The 25,061-nt window shown below is 34.5% G+C and overlaps 5 protein-coding genes across 7 annotated transcripts in view; 3 read left to right on the top strand and 2 right to left on the bottom strand.

Annotated features, from left to right (window-relative positions):
• The window catches only part of gw (trinucleotide repeat containing adaptor protein gawky), a 37,319-nt gene extending 27,016 nt beyond the window's left edge, over positions 1-10,303 (bottom strand). For all 3 annotated transcript variants that reach the window (XM_018507898.1, XM_018507899.1, XM_018507900.1), the window contains exon 1: positions 10,156-10,303. The gene's annotated coding sequence lies outside the window, so the exon portion shown is untranslated. The remainder of the gene's footprint in view (positions 1-10,155) is intronic.
• Positions 10,304-11,316: 1,013 nt separating this feature from the next.
• On the top strand, positions 11,317-13,409 carry Stoml2 (stomatin like 2). The gene is made up of 7 exons (XM_018507903.1): positions 11,317-11,467; positions 11,545-11,658; positions 11,833-11,980; positions 12,069-12,317; positions 12,542-12,697; positions 12,856-13,100; positions 13,188-13,409. The coding sequence occupies exons 1-7, from the start codon at positions 11,405-11,407 to the stop codon at positions 13,371-13,373; spliced, it is 1,161 nt and encodes a 386-aa protein (XP_018363405.1). The 5' UTR covers positions 11,317-11,404; the 3' UTR covers positions 13,374-13,409.
• Positions 13,410-13,473: 64 nt separating this feature from the next.
• Positions 13,474-14,953, bottom strand: LOC108761402 (protein KRTCAP2 homolog). The gene is made up of 3 exons (XM_018507905.1): positions 14,777-14,953; positions 14,216-14,434; positions 13,474-13,943 (listed from the first exon to the last, which is right to left on the bottom strand). Exons 1-3 carry the CDS (start codon positions 14,778-14,780, stop codon positions 13,771-13,773), a joined length of 396 nt encoding a protein of 131 aa, XP_018363407.1. The 5' UTR covers positions 14,781-14,953; the 3' UTR covers positions 13,474-13,770.
• Positions 14,954-18,579: 3,626 nt separating this feature from the next.
• On the top strand, positions 18,580-20,633 carry LOC108761401 (ribonuclease H2 subunit B). Its single transcript, XM_018507904.1, has 5 exons — positions 18,580-18,978; positions 19,116-19,354; positions 19,426-19,711; positions 19,905-20,131; positions 20,419-20,633. The coding sequence occupies exons 1-5, from the start codon at positions 18,891-18,893 to the stop codon at positions 20,506-20,508; spliced, it is 930 nt and encodes a 309-aa protein (XP_018363406.1). The 5' UTR covers positions 18,580-18,890; the 3' UTR covers positions 20,509-20,633.
• A 572-nt stretch (positions 20,634-21,205) lies between these two features.
• Positions 21,206-24,694, top strand: Bulli (regulator of MON1-CCZ1 complex protein bulli). The gene is made up of 11 exons (XM_018507902.1): positions 21,206-21,337; positions 21,416-21,721; positions 22,152-22,326; positions 22,401-22,560; positions 22,636-22,741; positions 22,808-22,961; positions 23,082-23,145; positions 23,363-23,582; positions 23,684-23,853; positions 23,938-24,213; positions 24,282-24,694. Exons 1-11 carry the CDS (start codon positions 21,206-21,208, stop codon positions 24,541-24,543), a joined length of 2,025 nt encoding a protein of 674 aa, XP_018363404.1. The 3' UTR covers positions 24,544-24,694.
• Positions 24,695-25,061: the final 367 nt, after the last annotated feature.

The following is a 25,061-nucleotide window of genomic DNA, read 5'->3' as shown; positions in this document are numbered from 1 at the left end:
CGGAAACGGGAAGCAAAAAATTCGCAATGATAATTATCTAAGTCATGAGATAGTAATCAAGAAAGTCATGGATTATAAATTAGGTTTAGGAACTGTAATATACAACGCACAGAAAAACATCATTATATTACTAAGAAAAGCGACAACTCAATCTACTTCCTTTTAAGTAAAGTTTTATCTTGGACAGAGAATATTTTCTTGATTATAATCTCAAAATATATATATTATAAATTTTAAAAAACTCATTTTATTTAAAGCAAAAATTTATTTTGAAGAATATTATAAAATTAATCAAAGAAGCTTTATATAGTACACGACTTAGAGTAAGTCGAATTTGTTTAATAAATAAAGTTTCTTTGATTAATTTAATAATTTTGATTGAAGTATTAAATTTACTAGGATTTAAAATACCTATATTTTCGAATAAATTTGATGCTTGTGATGAGGTATAGATTTGCGGATATATAAATTTTTGTGAAATACACTTGGAACAAGTCATTATTATCACGTATTATCTGCGTACAGTATGTATTTTTCTGTGTATAAATTAATGCAGGCATTTTGTGATATACGAGCTAAACGGAAATATTCACGAATGTAAAAATGTTGCGATCCCGTTTGTCGTCGCGTCTATCCAGAGACAGATTTCATTTGCGAAACAAAGTTTTCGAGCCAACTTCCGCGGGCACCGTGGACGATCAATAAGAGACGCTCGACGAGAACCTCAACTGTGTGCTCTTCAACCGATAACAAAAGCTAAAACTAACGTTCGCGATACTCTTTTCCCGGCAAACGATACGAAGCAGTTCTGAATTTCTAGAAAATTAATGCATCAATACATCTCATTATATTATTTTTATTATAAAAAATTAATCTATAATAAAAATTATTACAGAATTAAATGTGAAACACGAAGTTCCGAATATACTGTTATAGATATCAAAGAAGCAATGGTCCCACTGTTACAGAAAGCAAAGGATCAATCCCGTCCTTTGAGTTAAGTAACATTTTTTAATTTTTAATTTCCATATATGTCAAAATGTAAATCAATCCTATTTGCAGTGAGTTTCAAAATAAACATCGTCCATATTAATGTATGCATTTAATAAATGATAAATTAAATAATATAAATTAAATAATAAATAGATAATAAATTAAATTTAAGTCAAATTTAATATATTTTTTTAATTAAATTGTTAACTCCATTGTTTTAGTCAAATTAATGAATAATAATTAAAAAATAATAATAACGGTTGTGGGAGTCAACGTAGTTATTAGTGCGATTATCTTATTTGATTTATTACATAAACCTTGATTTGATTTCGACGAGCGCAATACAATAGAAATTTAATTTATATGCCCGGATACGTGCCCAAGTTCTCACTTTAGGATATTTGCGATCCTGTATTTCATTTAACAGAAATTCTATTTAAAACATATGCGCGATATTTAATACAGTGCACGAGAGATAAGAATAAAATGGAAAATAAAAGAGACACATGGCTGCTATCAATGAAAAACGCGTGACATAATAATGACAAATATTTAGTGACTGAATCGATTGATATCTTCCGCTTTACTGAGTATTATCGAATGAGAAAATAGTTGGCGCTGGTCCGTCCCGATATTGTCTATCTAGCGTAAATGCGTTATCGAGATAAATAGTGGCGTATAAGAAAATCGATTTTCATTGCAACGGGCCGTGTGCATTTTGCACTGATACCATCGCTAATAGATTATACTCTCGGCGCGATCGTATATATCCTGATGCAGAGACGGTAAACATAATAAACGATTTAACGGGTGTCTCCGCTTGTTACGTAACGGGTTTATTTTTATTTCCGAGCGTTCCGAAATGACACGCCAGAATCGTTCCGCCGACTATACTTATGCATGCGCACCATATATATATATATATATATATAATATACTGAGAAAAATATAGGTACTAAATTTTAATAAATAATTGTTTGAATGCCAATTGAATATTTACTAAATGTGAACATAGTATATTTATTTGGTGCAAGAACCATTAATTTAATTTAACTATTATATTTTTTTTCTTAGCAAATATTTATTTTCCATAAATAAATGTCATATGAGTACTATTCAAACAGTTATTTACTAAAATTTAGTACATTTTTTTTTGTTTAAATATATATAATGTATGTATTATATATATATATATATACAGTGTCCCGAATTTAAATGGTCAAACTTCCGGAACATATAGAAAATCGATAAACTAAGAAAAAAAAATTCTTTAGAGATGTGAGACATGCTCGTTTTTGCTTCGTTTTAGAAAAAAATCACAAAAAAAGATACAACAGTTTTCAGTTTTGTACTTATTCAGTCACACTTATTTGTCACTTGCTTAATGTAAATATTGTTCAAAATGTTGGTCTCTAACTTGCAGCAATGTACGCATTGCATCTTGTACGAACAGCTCATGTTGCAGTCAAACATTCTGGTCAATGTAATGACTGTCCATGCTAGATGCAATACTTGTATTGTTGCAAGAGGCCAAAATTTTGAATAATATCTACTTTAAGAAAGTGACAACGTGAATAAGCAAGTGTAAATGAATGAGTAATAAATAAGTACAAAAATGAAAACTACGTTTTGTCTTTTTTTTTGCGATTTTCTTCAAAACGAAGCAAAAATGAGCATATCTCCAAAGGACTTTTTTCAGTTTATCGATTCCTTACACGCTCCCAAAGTTTAGTCATTTAGGTTCGGGACACCCTGTATATATATATATGTATATATTATAATATGTAATAGATATGTATACGTGCATTAAGACGCATGAAGTGCTTGATAATATTCGGCGGTATTGGAAAAATAGTCACGCCAACAATGAAAAGCAACGTTTACGCGAGTATGCAATAATCTTAATTATCGTCCAATAAGCACGAAAGACGAAATTAGATATCGTACGATGAGAAAGAATATCTCTCATCAAGGAATGAGGAAAGGAATGTTCGATACAAGGCCGTTCGGAGCACGTCGAAGTTACGTGAAAATTGCACGGGAAATCGGTTTGCATTCCGCTTTATCATCGAAAAGGGAGCGTTGGCAATTTTGCACTGCATTGCACTCGATGTTGAAACGCATCGGTTCTTTTAAAGACATTAATATATAGCTATCAGTTCCGTATCTCTAAAGCCCATCCTACAATTGCGTATGAGTAGTTGTAAGTGGTTGATAGTAAGAATTGATCACTCACAGTCGAATATTCTTTTCGTATTCTGTGATTGATCAATTCTTACAACTACGTTGACGAAATTATAGAATAGGTTTAATACTAATATCTGTAATTCCGAAAATCTAAGAATTTATGTGGATAAGAATTAAAAATTTTTTAACAAAGTATCGGAGATACTGGAAGATAACAGCTTGAACTCGTCATCAGTTTTCGCGAACGATAAAATACCATTGATATGTAATACAACGCAATAATATGTTGATAGAAAACTATAAAAGTGACAATTACACAAGTTTTATATGTAGAATTAATGTACATAGTTGAATAAACAATTTTGTAATGATTGCAACTATAAAATAATTTATACAACTACATTAATTCTACGTGTAAAATTTGTATAGATGTCGCTTTATAATATTTTTCTCTAAGAGTACATTAAAAAATCGAAACGGAAGTATCGAGATTTCATCGCTATCTAATAATGTTTGCGTTCGAACGTGAATACACTTTGCAACCTCGGTACCACTTATTGTTAGTAATCGAGAAAATTGCCGCCTAATTAATTGATATGAATCAGTATACTTCTAACTATGATATATGACACAAAAATGAATTTAGATTCCATCTCTATTCGAGACTTCAAACACTCTTCTTCGGCAATGTCTTTCAGAACATTTAATGGCATCGCGACGGACGGAAAATATCGATACCTGCCGAAGCATCCCTGGATGCGCGCGACACGCACAGTGCATCGTCAGCATCCCTAGATACCCATACACATTCACGGTGCACATGCACAAACGCGTGCACTCGTGTACATGTCGCACCGGTTTACGTCCGCCCCGCTATATGCACGCAGCTTGGCAACAAGCGGACGGGCAGCCGGTTGCGGGGCAAGGTCGGCTCTTTCTCTCTCTCTCTCTCTCTCTCTCACTCTCCCCCAACTCTATTTTATCCCAGATATATATATTTATTACGAAACTGCTGTATAGTATATATCTCGCCGTGGTGCGCGTGGACGCGTTGAAACCCGCTCGCGCAGAAAATCACGACTCCAACACGTTCGCGGGAACTCGTTGCCGCCGCAGAAATCGCGTATTCCGGTATCCTGCAAAAAAAATGTCCACGGAGTAAATATTCACCACGTATTCGATATATGTTAGACTCGAGAAAATCGGAGCATTGCGATATTTTTATATTTAAGACTGTTTTAAGTGCAGTCTTAAGCTGTCATGAACCAATCAGGGAGCATTAGCATCCTAAAATATTACTTAATACGGTCTTAAAATAAGAACCGTCGTTTCTATTTCGTGACACAAGTGTCGTTCTATCTTTATTATTCTCCGAATGCCAAGATATTAGATAGAATGACGCTTGTGTTGATTTGTGTCATTAAATGGAAAGCACCCTGTAAATACCAACCTATATATGTATCTATATTTTTTTCTTTTTTCTTTTCGCGAAACGTTCGAAAGTTGCACGGTCATCCTCGCGATTTTTGCGCGTTCCGAAAGTCACTGTAAAAGGTGGTGTTGCAATCTTCGTGTCTCACGATCGTGCGCGCGAGCTAATGATTCCTCGTACAACCTGAAATTGCCTTGAAGTTGTATTATTCTCCAGCGGAAATTCGATTGTAAGATATCCGGATATGTGTGCCGGAAGTCGTTAAGAGAAAAAGTGAATCGATTTTAATTTTATTTTGGTTTTTTCTTCGATTATATTAATAACAAACGTCTATTAATTGCAGAACTATTAGTCCTCCCGTTATTTATGCCTCCCTTGTACTATCGACAATACCGTCTAGTTCGCGTTAGATGTAAGTATAGCATATTGTAACAAAAGCAAATATCAACTTGTTGCATAGAAGAATCAACAAAAAGCGTCAACATAACATCAGCTGTTATTATCGTACAAAAATAACAGAGATTTAAGTATTAATATCCACCGATAAATTAAAAATCGCACAAGATCTGCTGTATCTTGTTTAAAGCATTCCGCTTTATTCTCGTTGTAACGCGCGTACGCCATTACAATTGTAAGTTTCATAAAAGTAACAATACGTCAATGAACAATAAAGAAGTCATTATAAAAAATGTTAATCTATGTTAATCTCTTTGTATTCTCTTTATACACGATAAGCCTGTAATACTATGTATTATTGTAATTCTGCAACGTCGGCGATGCGCAATCGGAAATTCACGCGATCGTAGTGCACAATAAACGTTCCCATCCGCGAGACAATGTTATTTTTAAAGACCTTTTAAGTATGCAGGCAGTATACATGTTTAACGCCTCACTGCAGTTAAAGTCGAGAGACTTTCCCCGCGTAAAATTATAAGGATATACTGTACGACAGATTTGAAACGTGTGTGAAAGCTGAATAGCCCTCGCTGTAAAACAATTTTCGGAATAGCGTGGGAGCGGACAAACATCCGTGATATTTTTCCTTTTGCGCATACAGGCGAAGTTTGCGACAAGTTTGGCGATTCGCGAAAGCGATTTTAGTGAAAGCGCGAGTGTCTACTGTCGTTTCTCTGCTGCCCTATCTTCCGCGTGCTTCAGAATCTCGCTCCGTCTATTTCCAGCGCAGTTCCGTATTGTTTGAAAAAAATCACCGTGGCCCTTCGCACGTCACCATTTACGAGGAAATTATTATTGTCATGCGACGCATCCTGTTTCACAACGTGCAATTTTCTCTTCTCTATCGTTTTCTAATGTCTTCGTATACAAATAAAGCAATAAACGTCAGATGATTCACTCTAAATGTCATAGAAGAAATTTGTCGACACACAGACTTGTATTTATAAACAAATAATAGTAAATAATACTAAGTGAAAAAGATGGAGAATATTTGTAAACAATAGTACGTAATTTAATTTAGGAAATGAAGAAATTTTCGAGATTCTCCAATGCGAGTCAATTATAGTTATATAAATAAAACAATATAAAATAATCACGCAATTTCACATAGTAAGATTTAAACCGGATGTCTCGCCGGTTGTTCTTTTTATCCGGAATTGTGATGACGTTTTAGCACGCGATCGTAAATATGCCGTTGCTTCTCGCGCACGTAAGTGTACGCCTGTATCTCAAAGCAGCGAAATCTAAAAAGAGCTATTTATAATTGCAAAGGCAATTATGCGGCAGTACATCGTATTTTGTTCCTGGTCGACTTTCGGTCCCTATATTTTAGCCTCAATTAGTACGAAATATGACAGTAGCTGTCCGACTATCACGTTCAGTGCTAATCACATTGATTAAAAATAAAATCGGAGTTATAATTGCCGAATATAATTAATAATAATTTAATTTCAAGAATATAAATAGAATTTACAGTCCACATTTTAATTTAGCATCGCATCGAAAATCAAACAGTTACTTCCCAGTCGACGCCAACTAGAAATAACAATAATATCAATGTTATCATTTCGTACTTAACAATACAATTCTTTTATGTAACATCATGTATTACATTGCATTTATATTGTTAGTGAAATTACATTAATGTCACGTTATTTGAGTTTCGACTGAATTATTCTTCTATAAGTTTCTTTGATCAATCATGTATCTTGAAACAAAATAAAAATTACAAAAGTAAGCAAATTTAGTAGGTGTTGCTCAATGAAATTATAAATATTTTAATAAATTCACTTTTGTAATTTTCATCTCACTTTAAAGTACATTGATCGATCTCCTGATATAAAAGTCATATAAATTCTACATAAAAATGTAAGATTTATATATCGACGTCCTTAATTAGGAACCGCCAACATAATTCAGAAACATCAAAAATTCAAAGCAGATGCAACGCTTAAGACCTTGGCACATAGAAAAACTTAAGACGTAAGACTTAAGCAGTAACGAAATTAACATGTTGGATTCGCTATTGCTCAAGTCTTACGCCTTAAGTTTTTTTATGTGCCATGGCCTTTACGAGCGAGTATCCCATGAGATAGCGTTGTCAGTTTTTCCAAAATAATCGCATTGAGATTATCGTGGACGCGAGCGTCTGTTCGGTGCAGACCAGATAAGATAAATTTAACATTTCTCTTGAGCATTATACCTCTGGACGACCGACAGCGATCGAAACGATGGTTCGCCCTTCATTGTAGTAGCGCTCTACCGTGTCACCTAACCTAACCTCTCTCCTCTCTCGCACGCGCGCATGCGATCTAGCCTGCTCGTGTTCATTCGCGATGAAGAGGAAGAGACCGAATTATTTTCGCAACACGCTGCCACCGCGGCTCCGGGAGTTCGTAATCAAACGAGTATCTTTTTCCTCTTTCTCCCTCTCCTCTGTTCCTTCTCCTCCTCCCACCCTTCTCTCTTTTCTAAAAAAAAAAAAATATTTTCTTTTGTTATATTATACTAATTATTTAATTTATATTAGTTACATTTTACCATAATTTTGTATACTTCTTAAATTTGCAGTATTTTTGTAACTTGTACGCTTGAGAGGATCTGTCCCAGAATGCGAGATAGATTTTTTCTCTCTTTCTCTTCCTCTTTCCAAAAGCACGCTTCTCGTACATTTTCGCGTGTCTGTTTATCCATTCCGGCTAGGTCTATCCATTTTATGTGGTTCTATACGTCGCGCGGGAGCAAGTGCGAGAGGAACGGGCAATTCCTCGACCAGTTAACATCGATTAGCTCCGTCAAGCGCCCTCCGACCGTGCCACGTATAGTGCACACTACGCTCCGCGCTAGATCCGTTAGGTACTTCGTATATACCTACATAATCGAACGTATGCGAACCCATCGTACTAATCGAAACGGCGCGGCGAAGAGAAAACGCGAAATCGTTTGGGAACAAAACTGGCGTGCAACTGTTTGCCGCCATCGCTGCAAATTGCGTGCGAATGAAAAACAAATAAATAATAAATTCGTATCGGTCATTGCGTTTAGCGCGAAATCTAAGCTCGTCAACTTCGCGAAGCGTGAAGTAAAGAGGGAAGTAGAATCACGAGAATTCGAATAAACCGATACAATCTCGTTGGTTCGAACTCGGATTTCGACACTGCAGAAACGAGAGCGACTTTTATGCTCGTCGATGATAAGAAAATTGGAGCAAATCGAGCCTGAGGCAGGCACACATATACTTTCTCTCTTTTTGTGTTTTTTTTTTAATTATTTTTCTCATTTCTTCATTTAATCCTTTATTTTCTTTACTTTGTGAATTTGATTCTGAATATTCTTTATACTTTTTGTTGTTAATCATGTATTGTTTTCAGCGCTTGAGAGGATGCAATTCTAGGACACCTAATAAATAACGATCTCTATCTCTCTCTCTAGTCTGCGTGTTGCCGCGGAAAATTTACCGCGTCCGTTTCACCGGTTAGAACACGGACGTCGGGCCCTCTTTTATTCCCAGCAGGTCCGGATACGCAGCTGCCTAAAGGACAAAAAGGAAAAGACAAAGTATCCGTTCTCTCTCTCTCTCTCTCTCTCTCTCTCTCTCTCTCTCTCTCTCTCTCTCTCTCTCTCCCGGTGACGCTTGGCGCGATCAGAAGAATCGAGCGAACGCTGCGCCGGTTGGTCAAGCAGCTCCGCGTGTATCAACCGCGCGTTCTTCCTATTATTATTAAAGGTTCACTTATAAATTCACGCCGCGAATTAGAACGAAAATCTCGGCTCCTGGTCTCGCGACGACGCGGAACGTGCCGGGTACGCGAGAATACGCGCGCCCCTGGGACTTTCTCCGTGCTAGCACGCCCACAGCGACCCTGCGAGGCTCAGGAACGCCGACGGCCGACCGTTCACAGGCGCACTTCCTCGCCAAGTGAAACAATCCCTGCTGCGGAGTAGTTTGTCCGCGCTGCTTGAGAGCTCCAAACATTTTTCCATTTAAATTGTTTACATTTAAAACGAGATAAAAGGATCCGTTCACTCTTCAGAGTGAGATTTAGTCTAAGAATATATATTACGTTATATCGAGAAAATTTTCCTCAGAAAGGACGTTTTGGAATGTGGCCTCGGATGTTCAAATGAGAAGAACCAAAGATATTTTACTAGCAAGTATAAAAAGTAAGCAACGTGAATAAACCCAGCTATTGGCGCGACATCAAAATCGGCATTTGTGGTTCCCCACTCGACATCGCTGCTTCATTTATATGTATATACATTCTACATATAGCCAGGGATAAAGTATATAAATATAGAATATATAATATATTATATACTATATAAAATCGATCTGTCTTTTTCAGCTGGAACTTCTGATACATCGTTCATCTTTCTTCTTTCCTCGTTGAACAGAAAAGCAAGAAAGATACAGAAAGTTCACTGATGAGAACAGACCCGAGTATATACATGTACAACGGATTGAAAAACGGACGATTGCACTCGAATAATAATTTAATCCGCAATCCGAAAAATAGCCCGATTACTATAAATAAACCCTAAATACTTAATCGCCTCCGATATTTCGCGCTCTCATTCCGATCGAAGATTTTTCTTCTCATCTCTCGTCTGAAATGTCAGTCTCCCGACTCCGACGCGTCGCGCTCCCGAGAGATCGACGTTAGAAAGAAGAATAGAAAGCTGACTCTCCGGAGCCGCGAAGCGGAGGCCAAATGACAAACGTCAGCCGTATACGGTACAATATGGTAACCGGCGCGGCGCGGCGCGGCACGGCGCATCGCTGATCGCACAGCGGAAATGCGGCATGGCAGTCACAACAGGCAGGGCCGCTTCTGCGTCTTACATAAGCTTCCGATCTCTTTCGAGCTGTCAGTTATTCGTCTCTTCGAATCTGCGCATATTTATTGCTTCCGCGCGACACGGCGTCTCGTCATCGACGGCCGTACGTACGTTCACGTATACGTGCACGTCAATAGGTACGCGTTACCACGCGTATTTTGCTCCGGAACGTCTTGTAGATGGTATTTCTACGTGCGCGAGATACGGACGGTCGTGAAATGCGTAACATCACGCAAATGATCTCTAACCTGCGAGACGATACGTTGCGTGCCAGCGCTCGTGTCCACAACGTCAGTCTCGCTTGTCACACGGCAAAATCACACTTTTTTTCACACACTCAAAAACCACATCTCGTTACGATCACAGTGTTCTTATTGAAAATGCGTTAAGAGAGAACGTGCGTTGCCGTTAAATAGGGCATCTGGCGTCGGGGTCGGGGATTTCTCGACGGCTTCCGAAAGATGGCACATCTTTCGACAGTTCAGTGGAGGCACTACAGTAGAGATTGGCATAAGTGGCATAGACCAGCGTGAAGATAGCTGTCGGATTAACACCTTTGATAATTTCAAAAAGCCCATTCGATTGCTAATTGTTTGCTAATTTTTGCATTTTTTTAAATTTTGTTTGCATATTAATTATTTTGGGCAGAAAACCGAAAATAAAATTTGGACAAGTGCAACTAGGTGTGATCATTTTGAATTTTTATCTCATGGTTCCGTGGATATTTCGATGTTAAAATGTTTGTTAATCTGCCAGTTCTGTGCATGAGAGTATTATTTTTGTTTTATCGATACATTGTTCTATACTTTATTTATTAATGACATGTAATTTATCTAGAAACTTTAGTCCTAGTTACTTCCAAGCGACTCGATGCGCATGCACCGTTCTTGCTTAGGGTGAAATCATACGGTACGAAACGACTGCGGAATAAAGAATGCGTCATAGAAGCAACCAATCAGCGTTTGAAAAGTTTGAAAAAATGTAAAAAAATTACTTATAATATGTATAATTATATATAAAATTATGGATATATAAAATTGTGTATGAGCAATTTTTTATATTTTTCTAAATTTGTTTTTTTTTCTAAAACGAACAATGGTCGTTCTAAATGCACCCAATATATATGGTAGTTTGATAGGGGAGGGCTCCGATTGCATACATCGCATATTGCACACATGTATCGCTGATTGGCCAATTTAAAAATAAAATAATCTCATTGGCAAAACAGTAAAAAATTACTAGGCATTAGTTGATCTGAGTGGTGTGTACAATCTGAACTGTAGGCAAACGGGATCCTCCCATCGATCTTCTTTGCATTCTCACATGACAAAATATCTGATGACAAGTTTTCCTTCTATTGCGTCATATTCCGTGCTGGGCGACGCCGGGTTATTTTTCCAATATTGCATTGTTCTTGTCATATAACCTAGAAAAAACCATAATCTGTCAACTTATATTATATTCTTTATATATTCTTAAAGTCAGTATAATAAAAAGATGTATAAACGCACAGTGTCTGGTAGTGCCATGATATTGGCGAGGAACTTGGGATTTGTTAAGGTGAAATATATCTCGCAGTTTCGACTCCGAAAAAATGTTTAATTCTTATAAGTTTCACGGAATATTTCACGTTGCAGGATCACATGTTTGCGAGCGTAGGAAATAAAATGTTTAGCTCTGTGACGCAAAATTCACGATACAAACCGTTAAATCCAATAAACACTATCATAATGTTCGTTCCTCAACAACAGGTTTGTTTAATGAACAATATATTTGCAACGTATATCAGTACATGATTCATACATACTTCTGATTAGTGTCAAGTTAGCTTTTATTTAACTTGTAATTTTTTTAATGATTTGAAGTAAAACTACATATAAAATTAGTTCGGCAATCACTAATCCGAAGGAAAACGTTTTACTTAGGCATGGATCGTAGAACGAATGGGGAAGTTTCATAAAATTTTAGATCCAGGTCTGAACATTTTGCTTCCTGTAATCGATAGAGTTAAGTATGTGCAAGTTTTAAAGGAATTAGCAATAGATGTGCCACAACAAAGTGCAGTTACATCAGGTAGCTATGCTGTCTAATACAAACTTTAAGAATATTATGTATTTATAACACGGTATTCGTAATAAAATACTTTTTGATTTGATTTCAGATAATGTGACTTTAAATATCGATGCAGTATTGTATTTAAGAGTAACTGACCCTTATCTAGCATCCTATGGCGTTGAGGATGCTGAGTTTGCAGTAATTCAAGTAGCCCAAACTACCATGAGATCTGAGCTAGGAAAAATATCTTTAGATAAAGTATTTAGGGAAAGGGAAGAATTAAACGTTTCCATTGTTGAAAGTATCAACAAGGCGAGCAGTGCATGGGGAATAAAGTGTCTGAGATATGAGATACGTAAGTTGTAAAAGTAGTAATTATAGGCCTGTTCTTTTTGGCTGAACTTTTGCACCGGTTCATCTTTCTTCCTCTTCTTTCCTCCTGGAGAGAAAAGAAGAATAGACCTTATGTAACAGATATCTCAGGTTGCTCAACTAAAACTAGAAAAAATTTCTATCCAAAATAAACAAATATACACAATATTCTTCATTAAATTTATTAAATGTTTATTGATATTTTAGGGGATGTAAAATTACCATCAAGGGTACAGGAAGCAATGCAAATGCAGGTAGAAGCCGAACGAAAGAAACGTGCTGCAATATTGGAATCTGAAGGTGTTAGGGAAGCTGAGATAAATGTGGCCGAGGGCAAACGACTCGCACGAATTTTAGCTTCTGGTGCTGTGCTATTCATATTGAGTATAGCTTCTACTCACAGCAAACTTGCACATTGCTTTTTGAATTTATCTGAAAAAGCAATTTTAATATCGCATATGTGAACACAAAATTAGTGAAAAATTTAATTTTTGTAATGATAAACTTGATTACTACTGTAGAAGCAGCAAGGCAAGAGCAAATAAACAAAGCCACTGGAGAAGCCGCAGCGGTAGTAGCAGTAGCGGAGGCACGAGCGAAGGGATTACAAATAGTTGCAAATGCCCTTGGTGTCACGGATGCAAAAAACGCAGCGGCGCTCAGCATAGCAGAACAATATATCAATGCATTTAACAAATTAGCAAAAGTTAATAATACATTGATATTGCCAAGCAACGTAGGAGATGTGCCAACGTTTGTAGCACAGGTTTGTCGCCCATTGTTCGTTTTTTATTATTTATTAAAATTTTAGTAGTAGTATTATCAAGATTTTTTGTTTTGTTACATTCTATAGGCGATGGCAATTTATAAACAAGTAATGCCAGGTCACAAAAACAATAATGAGCAAATAAAACAAGTAACGAGTAATCAATCGAATGTTCACATGGAAGATTCTGATGAAACATTTGAGTACTTCAGCGATAAGGAAGAAGCCGAGAAGCACAGAAAAACGGAAGAACAAAAGCCTCGAATATTATAAATATTTATACCTACAATAAAGAAATATTTTCATATTTTTCACACGTTATTTAATTAAATTTCGCGATGTAAATATCATGATATTGTCATAAACTATCATAAAGCATTTACATACACCCAAATTTGTTTCATTAGTCAAATCTTTTTCTTATTGCATCACAAAACTCTTTCAAAATTTACATACATTTATATAAATGCAAGTTGATAGGGAAATTGCTCACAATTGAGGTTCAGTTTTTAGTACAAGTCTTAATCCACCCAATATCTTAGAGAAAATAATATCCAACAATTTACAATTGGCATTTTATTACAAATTGGAAGCTTTACGTAGAACGTATGATATATTATGGTGTACATGATAGTAAAAAGATATGTCGCACAAATATCCTTATGCTTATTCACTTGCGTTTCTTGGACTGCATGATTGTATTTTGTATAGACACGCCATACGTTTCCTGAGAAATTCTATTCATATAATACAGCGCAACCAGAGAGAATATTAAACAAGTTGTAGTGGACACACGGTGGATTAGGGCAGAAGCAATTAGACTTAAAGTCAATGAGAAGACCACTGTAACAAAACAAAGATATATATCAGCTTATGTATATCATTTAACAACTATTTCTATATTATTAACTTAAATAATTCACTTTATAATGTTAAACAATACAATTGCAATACAAGAGTCTCTCAGAAGCTAAATTGATAAATTTCATGAAATAAAAAGGTGAAAGAAATTATATTTTACACTAATTATATATCTGGTATTAAAATATTAAAAAATTTGCCCAATTTGGTTAGTTTGACTTTTAAGAGACTTTTCTCTGTCAGTTTCTATATACCTTCTGGGAGTAATTTCTGTTGGAAAGACTTTCCGAATAAGGTACTTTCAAGATTTCCCACAGCAGTCAATGTACACATGAACAACAAAGATCCGATCAATCCTCCGAGAATGGTTCCCAACTGTGACGAGCTGAGCCAGACTTTGTACATCTGCATACCAGAGAACAATAACACCACCAATATCGATGACAGCATGAATGACATTCCACTGCTAACAGCTGTAACATCAATATGTAATGTTAACGTTAGCAATAATATTAAAAGAGTAACAAAAGATAAATAAAAATTACTATCCTTTTGCCTTACATATATAATATATATTGCTTATGCACTATAAACAATTGCAGAAACAATTATAGACATTTTTCGTGTATTGGGTTTATTCTTGGAGACACAAATAATTTGTTTTAGTTAATTTAATAAAATTACCAGATCGCGACGAGACTGAAATATCACCTGACAATTGATAACTCCTCTTTACAGCATGCAAATTCTTGTTAAATTTTTTCTACTAATATTTGGTAATTTAAAAATATAACTTTCAAAGCGCTGATATTTACCCATTGTTGCTGAAAAATTTAGGAATAATCATAGACCTATCCCTTCTTTCTTTTCTCACAGCGAGAATTTACATAAACTGTGTACAATTCCCTGCACATTCACTGAGGTTAGCACAGGTTAACTGCAGTTTGGATAACCGGCATACCTACTATTCCATGCGTACAAATGTCAGCAACACGTCAGCAACATCAAGCAATGATCAATTGATTCAAAGATGTTCCACTCATTCTTTATTGGAGACCCGATCGAGTTATTAATTTAAATGTTTCTAACTCATTAGCAAGATCGCTTACAATAAAATTTCAAACACAGAGCAGATATAAAAATGACATTGAAATCAATTATAAATTTTTTTTCATTAGCTACGTATTTTAATTTGAGAACTTCTGCCTTTAACCTTTGAATATAGATAGGTGGATTTTTAAAATACAAGTATAGGTAGATGAGGTGCTGGAAATACCCCAAAAAGTTTTTATTTTTGTAATTATATTTTTTATTAAAATATTATATTTTAGTTAAATTTACATTAATTAGACTAATAAGATAGAGAAATGAAAAAATAATGAACTTTAACACTTCCAGATAATACTTTTTAATTTATTTTCCAGAACGGCATTTTTTGTTATAGATATTTTCCCGTTTTATTTCTTAACACTATTTTTTTGTTATTAAAAAACGTAACTCTAGAAATCTAAAAAAGAGTAAAAACAAATATTCTGATACTAAATAGTACCTTAATTAATACATAAATCGTCATAAAAAAATATTAAATTGAAAATAGTATAAGTATCCGGGAAAAAATTTATTTTTATATATAATTACATATAATTACTAATTACGTTTAAGCCCGGATCTACAATAGGTTTTTAAACCTTAAAGCCATAAGAAATGGATGAATCACAATCGATTATTCTTCTCGCATTCTGCTGTAATTGGTCAGTTTCTTACGGTTTAAAACTTAAAACACTTATTGCAGATCCGAACTAAAAGAACTCTGCAATTAGTAATATAAGATTAAACTAGTGCCAGAGATGCCACGAAGCAAAGCGCGAAATGTACGTACAACGATACCCGTTTGTCAAAATCATGTAAGATAAAAATAATTGAATAAACCGTGAATATTTTTTGTACGCAATAATTGGGTTCTAAACGGCGCGCGACGAACAGCGAGGAGTGGGGGAAGGCACGCTCCCCCTCGCTTTTCGCCGCGCGGCGCTTTTTTTGTGATTGACTACGTCATCACTTTGGCATTCGCTCGGCGACCTCGGAGCGAGACGGGCGTGTAGGGCGAGTCGCTGCGCGTGTCGCATTAACCCACGAAAATTAAATACATATCTACGAACGCGAATCGATATTCATAATTTACGACTCGTGAACATGTCGAAACGACTGCCGTTTGTCGAAGGTATATTATAGTTACACTATCTCATGCTCGAAATCAGCGACCTGATGAAAATAAAAATCAGAGCGTAAATCGAATGTAATGAGAGAGTAACGGAAGCGTAAACGAAACTTGTAAGAAGCGATAATTAAAACATCAAAAGTGTAAATGCTTCTTTTACATTTTATTGTTCCAATTTTCGCCTTCTAGAAGTTCGTTCTGAACTTCGCGCTTCCGTTACTCTTCCATTACATCCGATTTACGCTCCGATTTTTATTTTCATCAGGGCGTCGAAATATATGATAGTTTAGTTTAGAAATTACAAATTGTAATTTCACGTTTAGACCGGTACTTAATAATGTCCTCTTTAATGGTAGTCGATGGCTTTGCATATCACTCTCGAATCGAAAGCGCGCTTTCATTTAGGCATAAATTTAGATTTATTGAATTACCGGATTACGATTCGAAAGTAACAAAAAGTTAAAATGCGTTAATCTTTTCTTAAAAATATTGCGCACATTACGCGAATTTTGTGTTACCAAAAGTTATTACAATAACTAATCGCTTATTGTAACACAGTTTGAAATATCTAAGATATTAAAATGAGTTGTGTGCATAACGAATCCAAGAAATAAAGCAAAGATCGTACAATAAATTTGAAGAATGTTAAAAATGTAACGACTAGATTATTTTACTTCTGTAATATGGGTTAATATTTGGACGGTTAGATGATCGGCGCGCAACCTTCGGTATTGTTTTGGTGCGGAAGGCGTCACGTTTACGCGAAGTTACCGCGCAGTCATTCCATTATCGAGGTTCGTACATGTAGGTAGCCGTGTCGCGTGCCGTTCTTCTTTACATTTCTTTTTCAAACGTAATCGCGACAAATGCTAGATAATATGAAACATTATACTTTATCAATACTCACAGATTACTAGCTCGCACGATTAATTATTCATAAAAGAATCGAGATGACAATCATATATCACGAAACAGATATTTCGTACAAACGTTTATTCATTTGGAATCAAAACGCGATGGAAAAATAGAATTTAATACTATTTTGCGATAATTACGGACGACAATTATTTTTGCTTAATATGTAACATTTTTGTCTCACTTGAGACAAATATTTTTTGAAATATTGGTTGATTTTTTTACTCTGTTTGAATTTTTTATTCTTTTTGTTACAGAATCATCGAAGCGACGTTGCTGATATGATTCCATTGTTGCGTATCGGGTCGGTGAGTGATAAATTAATTATTTTATTAAGGTAACGGATGTGTGCACCAATTTAATAAAAATATATATGGATAAATGTATGTATAGCATTTCATACATCTGTTACCTTGAAGTGGATAAATATTACAACAGATTAGAATAAACTTAATCTTTATTATAGAATTTATTGTGCATGCACTACTAAATTTATAATATCACGTTACATCCAGTTTGAATTATTTTTATCTCGTTAATTTAACTAAAACGATAGAGTAAAACTATTTAATTAAAGAAAACTATTAAAGGTTCAAATTTTGTTTTAATTGTAAATTCATACATTAATGTGAATGCTTTGATACTAATTCTAAATAATTCAAGCTTAATTTGATACTAAGTAATTCAACTCGGGAAAAAACATTTTATATAAAATTATATAAAAATATATATAATTTTATGTAATTATATATTTATTATATATTTATTATATAAGAAAATTATCCAATCGCATTTCTTTTATAAAGTCGCACGTAAAATGTGATTGGATAATTTTCTGTATGCATATACGTTTGTGCGGCTATGCAAATTTGTGTGGATATACCGTAAGACGTGAACTTAAGCCCACGAGCCAATTAAGATACTACTTTAGATCTACGTAATCTGACGGAAATAGAAATAAAGGGCTTCACACATGAAATGCATAACAGAGCATAAGCATAACATAAGACTGCTGGACCAATGAGCATCTAGCATAATGTCGCCATATTGATTTACATAAGATGCTCATTGGTTTAGTGGCCTCATGTTATGCTTATGCTCTGTTATGCATTTCATGTGTGAGAAGCCCTATAGCAGTAAATTTATCCGTAAGACAAATTTGATCCGGTTGAAATTTTCTTTAGAACAGGCTTGAAGCCTGTTCTACAATGGGGTCGCAAGCCGCAAGCCGTAAAAAATTAACAAATAAGTTGATTATTTTTGTCATATTCAACTGTGATTGGCTAATTTTTTACAGTTTACAACTTGCGACCCTATTGCATAAGTGGACTGCAGCCTAAAAGGGTGCAACACTTTTTTAAAATGAGTTTCAGAATGCAGTCTATTCACTGAGCGATTGGTTCTTACTTACGGATCTATAAGTAATAACCAATCGCTCGGTGAGCACATACATACATGTTGGAGAAGAAAAAGAGGAAAAATAGGAAAAATAAACGGTGCAAGAATTTCAGCTATTATCGATTATTTAGCTTCGCCATTTTAACACATCGAATTTTCAAACGCTGTCTGTCACTCCTACGCGTCTCCGCAATATGTCGCGTATAAAACAAAACTGTTTGCAAGTGAAACTAATTGTGGCTGCGATAAATCAAGAGCAGTATTGCTCGTAAGAGACAATCGATCGTTAAACTCCTGCGTGCATAGTGGTGCATACGAGCGAGCGAATGGCTTAATCGAGCGTTTTCCCGTCCAGCCGGAAAGATAACCTTCAAAAATCGACGCTTGACACATGGAAAATGCCGCGCGCAAAAAGCTTTCCGCAGAAACTAGTCAAGGTGACGAGCTCTCACCCGTCGGCGAACACGTGGGTGTTCCTGATGAAAGGTGAACGCGACGATTCATTGTTTTATCGTATTGACAATTGCAACTTGCAATTTTACTAGTGATTGCTGCGGTCGCATTCTAAATGTTCCTAAGAAATACATGTCTCCGTATCGTATATCAATGAAAATGTATTTTAGATGGCAATTTAGACAGCACAAGTAGAGGTCAATCTGAGATAGTGAAACTTAGACATCCAGCTTCTGATAAGCCAGCTATATTTGTATTCGGCGCTGGAAATCTCACAGTTCAAGAGATTTTAATCTTCGACGAAAAGAAAAGATCTTGGTTTATTGATGATAACGTCAAATCTGATGGAAAGTTGCATTTATCGACACCAATCGATCCTATCTTTTTGGCTTTACCATACTTGAGAAAGGTAATTGTAGAATTTTATTTCTTTATGAGAAATTTTCAAGATGTAATTGTTAAAATAAATACTTGTTATAGTCACAACTAGCACAACCTTTGGAGCAATGCCTCTGGGATGAAGATTTTCCAGAGACTTCTCGACTTGCACAATGTGACAACTTGAATCTATCCTTAGTTGCCGATCGTAAAGGAGACGAATCGCTACAAGCTTTTAAGTTTAATGAGGAGAAATCGTTAAATTGGTTGCAAAAGAAGGTAGAAAAGGTAGCACATGTATTAAAAGAAAAAGGAGTTCATGTATCTCAAGGTGCTATGAGTGCCACTTATGTTAAGAGTACTAAATATGAAATTGGTACAGAAGCAGGTAAGAAAAATCACAATCATAATGCTGTTTATGAAACAAAGAAGGGATAAGATTATAAGATAGAATATTTGAGGGTTTCTCAATATCTATTGTAGTTGAATTGAAATATAACAAAATCTTCAACCAATTTTTGTAGGCCACCATCTACAAGCAAGATCAATTAATTGAGCACTTATCGAAAATTTTCTTATAGAATACTTAAAATATGCACATGGCATTGTGTCAGAATACCTTGCTGAAGATCTCTCAAAAAAACTGGCACAACGTATGAATATATCTGATGAAGTGGAGAGTAAAAAACGCAAGCTGAATAGTCCTCAAAATGAAACGGATGAGAAGAAGCTTAAGAAAGATTCCTTCGAAGAAAGTTCAGTGCCAAAAGCAAAGAAGCAAACGAAAACTTTAAGTAAACCCGAAAAGGTCAGTTATTAGTAACAGTAGTAATTATAATCATTTTTAGTAAATTATAACTATAATTCCATATATCAAGCTGCAAATAAAATATGTAAATAATTTTTGACTACTTGAAGATTGTAATTGTTGTAATGCTTTTATACATTACAATAATGTAGAAGGTTGTATTTGTTTTATTTATTTAAAATTATGTTAGTACACAAAAAATATCTATAAAATCTATAAAAAATTTTCAAATAGGACATTTGTGTGAACAAATTTAATTTGAATATCTACATATATCTTTTTTACAGAAAAGCACTGCCCCTGGTAAAAAGGAACTAGCCAAACAGAGAGCAGCGACAGGATCTAAAAGCATCACTAGCTTTTTTCAGAAGAAATAAATATTAAGAAAATATAGAACGATTTTAAAGATTAATGCATTTATAGACATTTATTACTATGTCTTACACATTTAAAAAAATTTTATTGCTATATACGTGTAATCCATATATTTAACATAATGTAACGTCCAAGTTGAAAATTGTAATATTTTATTGATGATTATGTAACAGAAAGTAGTGTTTTCCAATATTTCAATAAATTTATGTAATATTTAAACACAATGTAACGTATAACAATAAACAGTTAATAAAAGAATATACTATCAACTAAATTTTTAATTTTTAGTTTTAATTGTTACTTATGAAATTTTATCTTTTTTAGTATAAATGTATTGATAAGATGACATCTCTCTCTCTCTCTCTCAATGAGTACTGGTGCTAGATAAAATGATATTTGATCGATTTCCAGTATTTATTCATGGTATTTCTTTAATTATTGAGCGTCAATTTTCCTTCTCAGAATACATTCTTTTTTTTATCGGTTAAAATTATCATATGTTTTTACTTTAGGTAACTTCATTTATGGCAGCCAGAATGCGGTAGTGCGGAGTAAGGCAGGCAACCGAATTTGATGTAGGGAAAGTGTATTGAGAAGAGAGAGATTTTCTTTATCGACAGCACTGTTTTATTTTATCCCTAGTGCGTTGCAACAAAACTGTCAAGCCTGTGGTAAGCTGGTAGGATCAGATGATCAGTTATGCCAGACATGGAAGCTGATGATCGGGGGAAGAATGATGACGATTACTACCTGGAGCTGTCTCCTGACCCCATCAGATTCGAATCAGTCAGCTGTCTCACGAATGTGTTTTTCGATGATTCGAAACAGCAAGTTAGTCGACTTTGTCTCAGTACATGTAAAATTTTTTATTTCCATCCTGATACAATAACAAGCATGATTTCTACACAGGTATTTGCTGTTCGTTCAGGAGGCGTTACAGGAGTGCTCGTTAAGGGCCCGGACCAGAACTTAAATTTTCGGATGGAAGACAGAGGCCCAGTAATATCCATTAAGTTCTCTCCCGATATGAATGTTCTTGCGATTCAGCGTACTAATTCGTCAGTGGAATTTGTTAATTACTCTTCTGTCTCTGGTTTGGATCATGTCGAGTACTCACAGTCATGCAAAGGGAAGAGTGCCACAATACTAGGCTTTGTGTGGACTCATGGCAACGAGATACTTGTAGTTACAGATCATGGAGTAGAACTGTTTCAAGTGCGAAAATTCTTTTGTCATTTACTTCATATTATTAAGTCTGTTTTTATTCCTGTACTAGACTAACTAATATTAGAATTCTTTCTTGCTTTCACCAAATATCAAACATGTACCTATCTCACTTTAAGTTTCAAAAATATTCTACTCCATCTATAGAAAACAGACCTATTATATATTACCGTAAATGTAGGTGACTTGGGACAGTGCAGATAACTTGAGACAGCATTTTTGTTAAATGTAATCGTGGTATCTATCCATGAGTCTCTAAAGGAAGTTTAAATTTTAAATTATCTTTAGTGATTCATCAATCATGAATGGATATCATGATTGAATTTAATAAAAGTACATGCTGTCCCAAGTCATCTACATTTGTGATACATTATTTAAATGGAATTTCGACTGTTTAATACTTTGAACTTATTGTTTACAGGTTAATCCAGAAAAACGTAACGTTAAAGCCTTGAAATGCTTAAGTTTAGGCATAAATTGGTTTGTATTCTGTCCCAAGAGTTATATGGTATTATTGTCATCTGGTACAGTTGGTAATCAAATACAAGCATTACATATTACCCCTGGTAATCTTCACAAGTTGACTAAATTTGAAAGTAAGTAAGAAGTTGCATATGCTTAAATATTGAGTTGAACAAAATATTTTTATGCTTATTTAATAATGTTTCAGTTGAACATAACGTTACAAAACCAGGGAAACTGGCCGTTTCCGAAAGGGATGTAGCATTGGCTGTATTATATGGAACACCTTGTATAATTTTATTACGGCATCAACCGGGAGCCAACCGCTCAATGGGAACGGCATTTGTATACGTCTATACTGTACACAAGTAAAATTCGTCACTTTGAACGCAATTCGCAATATCTATGCAATGTTATAGCAATGTTATGTAATGTTTTTGCAGAATGATGACCATTAAAAAGAGTCATATGTTAAAACTGGATGTTGGTGGAAGATTTGCTATAAACGTTGTTGATAATCTCATCATTGTTCATCATCAAGCATCAAAGGTATATATTGCTACTGTATATAAACAAGTTTATTCAAAATAAGAATTTAAACGTGTATTTTTATAGACATCAATGATATTTGACATTATGATGTCTGGTGTGAGTGATGGAACAGTAATGCATCATACAAGTATAACTACAGCAAAACCAATTAAACCTTTTAATCTCAAAGTACCAGGTGCAACCTTGTCTGACCAGACGTTTCAGCCGTGCCAGTTATGTATCCTTTTATATAAAAAAATATATTAAATATTACTTATTAATTTAATAAGTAATATTTTATATTTATAATAATGTCTTAACATTATTGATCTAAATATTAAGTCTTAACATTATACAGATTCTCCTAATTGGGTTGTTTTCCAACCAAATATAATAATTGACGTAAAATTGGGTTGTTTATGGTACGTTTGGTTAATCACAACATCTTGTTTCGAGGTCTTTTTATTTCTGTACTAGACTGCATTAGAATTTTCTTTCTCGCTTCTGCTAAATATCAAACATATATCTATTTTATTTCAAGTACAATTCGAACAATGTACTAGTTTAGTTATAAAAAAACAGACCTTTAATTCATTTTTATATTCGAGCATAATTTCTCATTTATTAATAATCAAACAGGTATATCGAGCTCAGATTGGAAGCTTTGGTGACATTAATCACGGATAAAGTGCTTTTAGTAGAATTTTTAATGCAACGATCAAATGCTAAACAGATATTAATACAGGTCTTACAGAGTTTTATAGCACAGTTACCTGTAAGTTTAATGGAGATGCCAACCGTATTTGATAAGCTTAACATTGTATACAGAAATTATTTAGAAAATGAAATACAGAACCAGGTAATTGTAAATTACATATATATTTCTCTCTTTTATATATAATTATTGTATAATTTTTAGATGTAATAGCATTAAATGTGTCGTGTATTTATCATTTGTAGATGGGAACGCCTTTACAGAATAATGTTAAAAATGTAACAACAGTGGCTGAAAATTTCAAGTATAAATTATTGCTCGATCAAAGCGACATGTATAGTCACATATTATCCAAATTTCCTGAGAATACAATAGAACCAAAGATGATAGTATGGGTCCTACTCGAGTATATCAGGTACATGGGAATTGTAATAACTTACAATATAATACAAATTTATCTAGTCACTTTATCTGATCTAAATAAATGTTGATTTTACAGATCCTTAACTGAACACGGAATACCGGTACAACATTATTTATATGAATTGGTCATCACGACATTGGTACATAGAAAGGCTTACTATCAGCTGCATCAGTTGTTACAGTATCATGTGGTCGCTGATTCGAAGCCTTTAGCTTGCTTGCTGCTTTCCCTGGAAAACTTGTATCCGGCGGCCCATCAATTGGCGTTGGACATGTTAAAACGATTGGGGAACGCGCATGAGGAGATAATCGAAGTACTTTTATCGAAGGGACATATCTTGGCTGCCTTAAGGTAATTTAAAATGCTTTTCTTAATTAATGTTTTAATTAACATATGTTTATTATATCTCTACGTTTCAGATACGTTCGTTCGGTCGGAATGGCAGATCAAGTATCTGCAAGAAAATTCTTAGAAGCAGCAAAAGCCATTAACGACGCTACACTCTTTCATTTGTTTTTTAAATTTTTCGAGCAGCGCAACTTGAGGTTGCATAACACCACGGCCTTCACCAAGGGAGAACATTGCCAGTCATACGTACAACATTTCAAATATTTATTCCAAGGAACGGATAATGAGTGCAATTCAGATACGAACTCGAATGTTACCACTATTTCTTCGTAGAATTTCAATATCAATGTTCGTGGGAATTATAGGTAAAAAAATAATCGATATTTTATTTTTATTTAACGAAGCTGATAGAGAATTTATATGTTGCTGCTGCTTTACAACTTGTAAATTCCTATAATGTTGTATAAATATATATTGTTATGGATTATTTATTATATATGAGAAAGAAAATAAAAGATTAAGAAAAATTTGTAAGTAATATGTGTGATATTTACCTGCTAGAATATCTGCTTTCCATCTTTTCACTGCCAAGAGTCCATGTTGCGGGATTTATTCATTCGAGACTTATAAAGTATAAGGTTTTTTTTAATAATATTTTAATAGCGAGACTTATGTAATGTAATACATTTATAATGAATTTCTTATTTACGAGGGAGTATTTGGTAATATCAGCATTCGTTTTTCTCTTTTGATGTGTATTTTTAGGTATCGCACAATAAATCTCCTTAATAAAAAATAAAACGAATAATCATCTCTTGCGTCTTAATAATATAGTGAAAAGTAAACGAGTT

Source organism: Trachymyrmex cornetzi, unplaced genomic scaffold (genome assembly GCF_001594075.2).
Source record: "Trachymyrmex cornetzi isolate Tcor2-1 unplaced genomic scaffold, Tcor1.1 scaffold248, whole genome shotgun sequence".
Lineage (NCBI taxonomy): Eukaryota > Metazoa > Arthropoda > Insecta > Hymenoptera > Formicidae > Trachymyrmex > Trachymyrmex cornetzi.
This window is presented reverse-complemented; position numbering and strand designations above follow the sequence as displayed.

Excerpts from the sequence above, each read along its gene's own strand:
- LOC108761401 (XM_018507904.1), top strand. The coding sequence starts at position 18,891 with ATGCCGCGCGCAAAAAGCTTTCCGCAGAAACTAGTCAAGGTGACGAGC. Across the intron at positions 19,355-19,425 it reads CTTTACCATACTTGAGAAAG|TCACAACTAGCACAACCTTT; the intron begins GTAATTGTAGAA and ends TACTTGTTATAG. Across the intron at positions 19,712-19,904 it reads TGAAATTGGTACAGAAGCAG|AATACTTAAAATATGCACAT; the intron begins GTAAGAAAAATC and ends ATTTTCTTATAG.
- Stoml2 (XM_018507903.1), top strand. The coding sequence starts at position 11,405 with ATGTATAAACGCACAGTGTCTGGTAGTGCCATGATATTGGCGAGGAAC. Across the intron at positions 11,981-12,068 it reads ACAAAGTGCAGTTACATCAG|ATAATGTGACTTTAAATATC; the intron begins GTAGCTATGCTG and ends ATTTGATTTCAG. Across the intron at positions 12,318-12,541 it reads GTGTCTGAGATATGAGATAC|GGGATGTAAAATTACCATCA; the intron begins GTAAGTTGTAAA and ends TTGATATTTTAG.
- Bulli (XM_018507902.1), top strand. The coding sequence starts at position 21,206 with ATGCCAGACATGGAAGCTGATGATCGGGGGAAGAATGATGACGATTAC. Across the intron at positions 22,561-22,635 it reads TACGTCTATACTGTACACAA|AATGATGACCATTAAAAAGA; the intron begins GTAAAATTCGTC and ends ATGTTTTTGCAG. Across the intron at positions 22,742-22,807 it reads TTCATCATCAAGCATCAAAG|ACATCAATGATATTTGACAT; the intron begins GTATATATTGCT and ends GTATTTTTATAG.
- LOC108761402 (XM_018507905.1), bottom strand. Across the intron at positions 13,944-14,215 it reads ACAGAAATTACTCCCAGAAG|TGGTCTTCTCATTGACTTTA; the intron begins GTATATAGAAAC and ends GTTTTGTTACAG.